This window comes from Cottoperca gobio, chromosome 3, assembly GCF_900634415.1.
Source record: "Cottoperca gobio chromosome 3, fCotGob3.1, whole genome shotgun sequence".
Taxonomy (NCBI): domain Eukaryota; kingdom Metazoa; phylum Chordata; class Actinopteri; order Perciformes; family Bovichtidae; genus Cottoperca; species Cottoperca gobio.
This window is the reverse complement of record NC_041357.1, coordinates 29095569-29104277: the sequence shown is the minus strand read 5'-3', so window position 1 is coordinate 29104277 and position 8709 is coordinate 29095569. Positions and strand designations below refer to the sequence as shown.

General features: G+C 43.7%; 1 protein-coding gene across 1 annotated transcript in view; it reads left to right on the top strand.

The window, feature by feature from the left end:
* Positions 1 to 457: 457 nt before the first annotated feature.
* Positions 458 to 8709, top strand: part of sv2ba (synaptic vesicle glycoprotein 2Ba) — a 9546-nt gene continuing 1294 nt past the window's right edge. Inside the window, exons 1-5 of the mRNA XM_029462888.1 lie at positions 458 to 935; positions 6049 to 6229; positions 7510 to 7661; positions 8060 to 8193; positions 8696 to 8709. The exon at positions 8696 to 8709 is cut by the window's right edge and continues 76 nt beyond it. Coding sequence (XP_029318748.1) covers positions 458 to 935; positions 6049 to 6229; positions 7510 to 7661; positions 8060 to 8193; positions 8696 to 8709 — 959 coding nt within the window. The remainder of the gene's footprint in view (positions 936 to 6048; positions 6230 to 7509; positions 7662 to 8059; positions 8194 to 8695) is intronic.

Genomic DNA, 8709 nt, shown 5'->3' with positions numbered 1-8709 from the left:
AAACAGTAAACTGTGGGAGTGAAATTAAAAACAATAAAATAAAGTCTTGCTCTTCTATAATTGTATGACATATTGTTGGCAAATCCCTTCTGTTCTCTAAGTTTTCAAGGATTTTGTCAAAGAGAGTCAAAGGTCACGATGAGCTCTTAATGTTTGCAGAGCGACGTCTCTGCTTTGCTGTTCTGCTGACTTGTGCTGAATGTGTGATGTGCATTGTGTTTTAGGTTCAGCATGCAGCACTGTGCAAATCAGCGAAGTTAATAGTCTTCCAACGCAGACGTTGAGGCCTTACATTTGAGACCAAGACTCCTCAGAAGATCGCACCTGCAGCAACACTGAGAGGAAATTACGGCTCCTTGGGAGGATTATGCCGATATAGCTGACAACTTGAGCTTCCTCAGAGTACGACGGCTACAAGGCAGAGTCAGTCCTGCGCCGCTAACACCCAGCAGGAACCATGGATGACCCCTATCACAACAACGTGACCCAGCAGGTGACAGAAGGTGGAGAATACACCTACACCCAGGGTGGAGAAGGTCAAGATGGCTACCCTTACCAGGCGGACTACCCTCCACAGGACGAGGATGCTCGTAGCGATGCCACCGAGGGCGCAGACGATGATGAGCAGATGTATGAGGGGGAGTACCAAGGCGTCCCCCACCCTGACGAGATCAAGGAGGCGCGGCGGGCTGCTCGGACAGAGGCCAGGAGGAAAGCCCGTCAGGCTGCCCAGCAGGAAGAGGAGGAGGACAACCTGCCAGAGCAGTATGAGGCCATCATGGAGGACTGTGGCCATGGACGCTTCCAGTGGATGCTGTTCTTCGTGCTGGGCCTGGCACTAATGGCTGACGGAGTGGACGGCTTTGTGGTGGGCTTCGTCCTGCCCAGTGCTGAGAAGGACATGTGCATATCCAACTCTGACAAAGGCATGCTGGGTAAGTGACCACCTTTCGTAAAAAGATTATTCTGCAAAAACACTTTCATTTCTGTGAATAGAACAAAAGGTTAAACAATAATTAAAGTCTACAGCCAAGCTAGCAGCTCTCAAATGCTAACATTAGCATGCTAACATGCTCACAATGATAATGCTAATATGTTCACCATCTCAGTTTAGCCTCTTAGCATGCTAACATTAGCTTATTAGAATCAAACACAAAGATGATTGTAATGTCAGGGAGTATTTGTGTATTAAGTTAAAAACCAAAGTAGTGGACAAACTTTCTCAAAGCCACACATTTCAACCTCATGGTCGCGCTACAGGAAACGTCAGGGGATCACCAAAGTTAATAGAATTCCTCCTCTCTGCACCACGAAGGTCTGTACACAATATCACAGCAATCCATTTCATATATCTCAGTCTGGACCAACAGACATCTCTGGAGCCATGTGGCTAGCACATTAAAACACATTAATCAGATATACAGCCTTTTGGTAACCTACAAGACTAATTATAATGATCTGTGAAAGAGTTCCAATCTTTACCCAGAGATGAGGAACCCCATCAGTGCAATGATCTGCTGTTGTGCTTGGCAGAAACAAAATCCTGCATTTGGCTCTTGATGGCACATGGTTGCAGATCAATGCGTCAGACAGAAATATCCCCCAGTCGCTGGAACACATTATGGGGAAAAGCTTGGCTCCTTTTAGGCAAATGCAAAAAATAAGAACATACCCGACATTGTGCGTCCATAGAGGGTCCATTGTGAGCCGCCACATTAAGTCGCCAGATAGTGAGCCTTGGCATTGGTTCTACAAGTGTGTGGAAGTTGACTTGAGGAATAATGTTAAGTGTTTAATTATGTTAAATACCAAACACAGACATAAGCAGCTGCTTTCAATATACTTTGAATGTTAAATATAATGTGTATTAAGGAGCCACAACAGTAAACACGCCAAAAAATCGGTACGGAAATTTGTATGCAGCGTGGACTCGACTTCCTAGGAAATGTACCTTGAAAGCGTCTGTTCCTCGCTTTCTGTGCAAACAGCAAATTAAAGCCCCTCACCTTATTTCCCAGGCCTCGTGTGTAGCCAGGCGATGTGGCAGATTGCACATCGCTCATTTCATTTTAACAACAGGCTCCTGGGATTAGGCATTGCGAGAGATTGATGAGGAAGCCGGTGGTGATTGTATTCAGTGTGTGTTCCCAGGCTAATATGGAGCATGTTGCAGCAGTCAGAGAGCCTGGCGGCCTGCAGAGCCCGATGCAGAGCTGTCAGATACGCTTCAGGCCTCTGACAGGCTGTGGTAGCAGGAGAAGGGCCCGGTGAAAATGAAATCACAGCGTCTGTTTATGAAGAGCGGAGGGGATCACTGATCAGTGGCTGAGAATATGAAGTAGATCTGCAGAATGATCCTTTTTGATTCACGCTCATGCTCTGTTCACCAGATTCACTGGAGCAGACATGTTTGATCCAAGCCGTAGTCTTGGACAGCAGATAGACTCCCAAACATGAAGTTAAAAAGAGGAGGACGGTCGGTTCACTTAATCTGAATGGTGCTTTAATTGTTTATTCTAGAGGGACAATACAAGAGGCTAATAGTGTGAGACACAATGCTGGGGACACAGAAGAGAAAGTTCTGCCAGGTCTTAAATCTCAGGCTTTGGTTGCAGAGAGTTATCTCAAGGAAATTGGAAAATGCAGCTAATTCTGGACTAAAACTGTAATTGCAATTAAAAGGGTCATGTATGAATCATGAGTTAGTTTTATGATGCTTCCCTGGAAACATTTAAGAGATAATCTAGACCAGGGGTGTCAAACATGCGGGATGACTTCCAGAGAGACACACTGATCTGTAAGTTGTAACGCACATGTGTGAATGATAAACTGCACCTTCTTATCTTAAGAACTTTCAGTTTGTTCAGAATTCTTTGTTAAAGAATGTTCATTCAATTTGAACATTTTCAGAATGCACTTTTACTTTCTTGCACTAAACGAAGGGAACATTTGGAGTTGTGGTTATTTACAGGTTGTCATGCCGTGATGTTACTGGTCCGGCCCACTTGAGATCACATTGTGCTGCATGTGGCCCCTGAAATGAGTTTGACCCCCCTGCTCTACACTGTATTCGTATCGAACAAGACGTCCAGCTCCGTTTGTCGTATTTTTCCTTTTGGCTGTCTTTGATGTTTTGAACGTTTGTAGAGATTGTCTCTTTGGCTTCACTGCTCATGCAAAGTGTCCAACTCTTCTTAGTTTACTCCAAACAAACAGCTGTTCCTGTTGCATGACTTTTTCATTGGATGGGTTTGTTGGTTTCAAATGGCTGATTAACTAAGTTGGGTTGCAGCAACTTAAGTATGTGTAAATCAGTTGCTCCACCATCTGTAGCACTGAGTCAACAGTGTTACATGTATACATGAAGATATACTGGAGGTTTCAGCGTCAGTGGTGTTCATGTAGTTTAGAGTAAGTGGGTAATATCGTAACACATGTCTTTTAAGACCTTAACATCATTTGAAGAAAGTCATTTGAGATATAATGTGTTATTTCTGTTAAACAGACTTTTGATGAAGTGTCAGGTCGCATGTGTATCCCATTAGATTACATCCTTTATATACTACAGTAATAACAATTTATCAGCAGGTTAAATGAGCGTTATCAGCCTCACAGGGTTTTATCATCTATTCACACGGTTGATCACCGAAAGCAGGACTACGAGAAGATAACCTCGACCTACTGTAGTAATTATGAGAGGAGCAAAGACGCAGAATAGAGACTGAGAAGCTCCATGATGTCTGGATGTTGTGGACGATGGAGGGGACACAAAACACAGGACTCCCGTGTGAAACCAACAACGCGTATTCACAACGTTTCACTTTCTCTTCCTTGTTTTAACCCAAAGCATAATGTTTCCTTAACCTAGCTACGTAGCTGTTGACTAAACGTAAAGACGCTGTTTTGTTTGAGTTCATAATGTTACGTTTCATTCAGTATTACGAGTTGATTTTACACGGAGGAGGTGCAGTTTGGCCCGTCTGATGCCTCAGAATGGTAATGATAACCACTGATGACGTCCATTTAATTGGTGATAACGTTGGAAATGGCTTAATCTGAATCTACGAACATCTGGTTCCAACGTGCTGCAGGACAACAGTTGTAACTTTCATTTACTGCATACAAATGCAATCATTGCAGATTCAGTCACAACGAGAATAGAGTAGAACTGGCATCGGAGGAAAATGTTGCACATTATTACTTTAAGGATTTCACTGTTATCAAGCCATTTTGGAAAAACACTGCCGGGTGTCCACTGCTCACTATTCATAAAACTCATATTGTATTCAGAGGCATCTGTACATACTGAAGAGCCTCATGTGTTCTGCTCATGCACAGGGTTAGCATTTCTTTAGAGAGTACATGTATGTTTGGAGGAGGCCTGCAGTTTCTTTTTCTCCCCGAGTAGATTCATCGTCTCTTCATCTCGACGGGGTAAATGCTGTTACAATGCTTTCATTGTAAATATAATGCAAAAACAAAAAGGGCAATTCTTCTTTCCCCTGCAGAGATTCAGCGTCTTCACTGTGCTCAAGGATACTTTAATAGGCACATAGAAGCTTGTTGCTGCAGGGCTTGATCCCGGGCCTCCACCTGCAGGACAGGCTGTCTAATCACAAGTCCACCCTGTCAAACTGTCCATGTGCACCTCAGGCATACGCATCGCCTTAAGCAACAACTTTGCCAAGATATTAGGTGACATGTTAGCCTTGACTCTTTGTCTCCCGGTGCCCTGAGCAGTCTCTTGTTGAACGAGTTCAGGTTGTGCAGCTTGGCGTGTTGAGCGCTGGAGCATTTGGATAGTCTAGTAATCCACAGGGAAGGTGCACACTATGGCTCCACGTGCCTTTAAGCTGCTTAGTCGCACTGTAATTAGGGCTGTGTGTAGTAAAAACACAGAGCAGGCAGGAGGTATGCGTCTAAAGGTTTAAACATCGCCGTGAAGAGGATGGCCGAGGTTGTAGGTTTAAGTCCTGACACCGACGGCAGGGGAGAGCGTATTACTCTCCCCAGAGACGTAAAGAGGAAGTACATAATCATTGTTATCTCCTTGGTGCAGTAATGGGCAGCACAGTTGGACAGAGTGGACTTTCTGCCTAGTGCATGCTGGGATAGGCTCCACATCGCAGTGACTCAGAGTGCACGACTGCAGATCAAATGTGAGAAAATACATTTTGCATTGATAAAGCTTGTATTCAAAGTTAGAAATAAAATGTCAGATTTAAAAACATAGGGAAAGGTAAGTACTGCAGAAGTGATGCACTCAAATCATTATGACCTTTATTATTCAGCTTTCTGGGAATGTTATTATCAGTCCAGGTGTATTTTTTGGTACGCCATTATGAATATTCGGAAATGTTGCTCGGAGCACGCACGCGTCACACTGATGCTTTCTCTCTGTGCTCATACGAGGGTAAAGGGAGCCCCCTTGTGGACACCAGGACTCGTGGCCTTTAATAACAGATGTTCTTTAGTTATTCCGCCCAGTGTTTGTGTGCATGCACATGTATGTGTGTAAATACACTTTGTCAAACATGCGGCCTGGGGGCCAAAACCGGCCCTCCAGAGGGTCCAGTCCGGCCCGTGGGATGACTCTTGCAAAGTGTAGAAATGAGTTGTTTTGATCATAAAGTAAAATCCTGTTCCAGATACCTGTGACTGAATGTGTTGTGCCTTTGTAGACACACTGATCTGTAAGTTGTAACACACATGTGTAAATGATAAACTGATAATATTGCACCTTTTCTTCTTCTTTCGTCTTCAGGTTGTTCATAATGTTTTGTAAAAAGATAAAATGTTGAACATTTTCAGAATGCACTTTTACTTTCTTGCACTAAACGAAGGGAACATGTGGAGATGTGGTTATTTACAGGTTATTATGGTGTTACTGCTCCGGCCCACCTGAGATCAGATTGTGCTGCATGTGGCCCCTGAACTAACATGAGTTTGACCCCCCTGCTGTAGAGCCTCCACTGTGTTTCCATGAGGTGTGCACCATGGGAGCAAAACATGTAACTTGACTTAAGGTGTGCTTGTGTGTCTTTGCAGGTCTGCTGGTGTATGTGGCGATGATGGTGGGAGCGTTGGTGTGGGGGGGTCTGTGTGATAAGATGGGGAGGAGGAAGTGTCTGATCTACGTCCTGACCATCGACCTGGTCTTCTCCTTCCTGTCCTGCTTCGCTCAGGGCTACGGCTTCTTCCTCTTCTTCAGGTTCTGCTCCGGCTTTGGGTGAGACACATTTACACTTTTAGGGTTTTTATGATGACTGACCTTTTCCATGATTAATCCTTTCAGAGGAAACAAGCGAGTCTGAAACACTTTGACGGAAAAGCACTTCTAAATATTTGTATTTGACGATATTTGTTCCAAAATAGGACACCTGACATTTCAGGAAGATGAGTAATAGGAAGCACTTCCATTAAAAACAAACCTTTACGAAGAGCCTGACGTAGGGAGATGACGTACTTCAACACCAGTCGACTGCTCATTTGTTTTCCTCGTTAAAATAACACATTTACATACGCTGCACAAAAAGAGATTTCTGTTTATTTACTTCATTGGAGCATTTCTTTATCATTCCAATTAAAACAAGTGAACGATGCTCTTTGCTTGTTTTTCATTTGAGTTTTATTGCTGACTTCCTGCTGTCACCAGCGCCTCGGGGTGAAGCTGTGGCTGTGCACAGATTGGTTTTGCAACTTTCAAAGACACATTTCTTTTGATAATGATTGCAGCCTAGAGTGCACCCAGACCTGCAATATTGATGCTTGAGCTTTTTGCTGAGCCACACAATACAAGGTTGCCAAAATAAAAACATTCAGCTGTTGCTGATTCACTGTGATAATGAGCGGCATGTTCGTCATTAACCATGTGTCCGTGTGGCTGCCTTCACAAAACACAAGAGGCAGACAGAGAAACCTTCAGATGAGCCAAACATTATGTTGATGAACATGCTGCGGTGGTGTTTCCTGTTCATGTCGTGTCATTTCTCTACTGTATGTATTTTTACACAGTTTTTAAGATGGACAAACAACAACGACAGTAGAGATGAGATCATTTGGATGATCCCACATCACTAACATTCATTTATAGTTAGAAATGTCTCCAGACCCTTTTTAAAAGCACCAAGAAATATTAACTAACAAATGAGAAAGGTTTATTTGCACAATAATAAAGCATGCAATGCAATTTAAATATAGAACAAACAATTGTGCATTATCCAAAAGAGTAACTTCGGGTCTGAACTACAACCTCAGCCTATGATTCTAAAATGCACCAATCAGTAACTTTAACACATTCTTGTTTCTTCTTCTGTAGTAGCCCGGCCGTCGCCCTCTTGATGCACCGTTATGCACATTTCCTAAAATTGCATTTGTTGACGTTTTTTTAACTGAGCCCCGATGTCCCCACGCCCAACTACACACTCAGAGAATGATGGACAAAGAAAGGTGTTGAGTGAGGAAGAGAAGAGATGTATTTTCTGACATGTCTTGTGATTCCTCCCGCAGAATTGGCGGCTCCATCCCGATAGTGTACACCTACTTCACTGAGTTCCTGCAGATGGATAAACGTGGAGAACATCTGAGCTGGCTCTGCATGTTCTGGATGCTGGGAGGCCTGTACGCCTCCTTCACCGCCTGGGGAATCATCCCTCACTATGGTAACACACACACACACACACACGCTGACTCACGTAACCACACACACACATGCAGTAGACTCACATGACAAACATTCAAACAAACTGCACATCAGAAGACAGGGACACTCACAGGATTCACAGGAGGAGTGTTTACTTGTTTTGAAATGTGGAGATATTCTTTTCTCAGTCGGCACGTACGATCATCTGGAGAATTTCCCCTCACAATTAAATATAAATAACTCACATAAAAAATGACTCCAAAATGAACCCACAGTTGCAAAGACTTTTCAATGTTTCATGTGCAAATGACAGATGCAGAAGTGATACATAAAATGTGTTTTGTATATAACACAATATGTGTTTTGGAAGAAGAGTTCTTGAAATATTAACATGCTCTTTTCCGGATCATTTTCCAGGCTGGGGCTTCGCCATCGGTACAGAGTTGCAGATCCACAGTTGGAGATTATTCATTCTGGTGTGTCTCTTCCCTGCGCTGGCAGCGCTTGTCGGAGTCATCTTCATGCCGGAGAGCCCTCGTTTCCTCCTGGAGGTCAGACCCAACGTCAAAACATCCAAACATGCCAGATCAGAATGAGTTGTTTTATCGTCTACAAAATATAAAAGAAACACTCTGTACTGCTCATGCACAGCACATTAAGATTAACAACACAAACTAATATCATCATGTCAGTGTACAGTGTTCAAGTGTTGAGTCATCATCAGCCACCAACATCCCACGGCTGTGCAAAGGTAGAGCGAGGCTGCTAAGACCCGAACACCACCCACCCCTGCTTCTCATCCAGGACATTGTCAGACCTTTAACCACATGTGGTATTGTATTTGTATGTTACAGCAGGGCTGCTCCAACATGTTCATATCACAACCCCCCAAATTATCACACGTTCCCCCCCCATCTGATAAGAGGCAGAGCTCATGGGAACATTGTTACTTAGCTGGCTGCAGATGTGGGAAGTAAAGGTGCATTAAAGTCTGAGAGCTTTTCACATTGGTGCGTGGATAAGTGTGTATGTGTGTGTGTTTGTTTTCTTCAGAGTGCCCGACATGA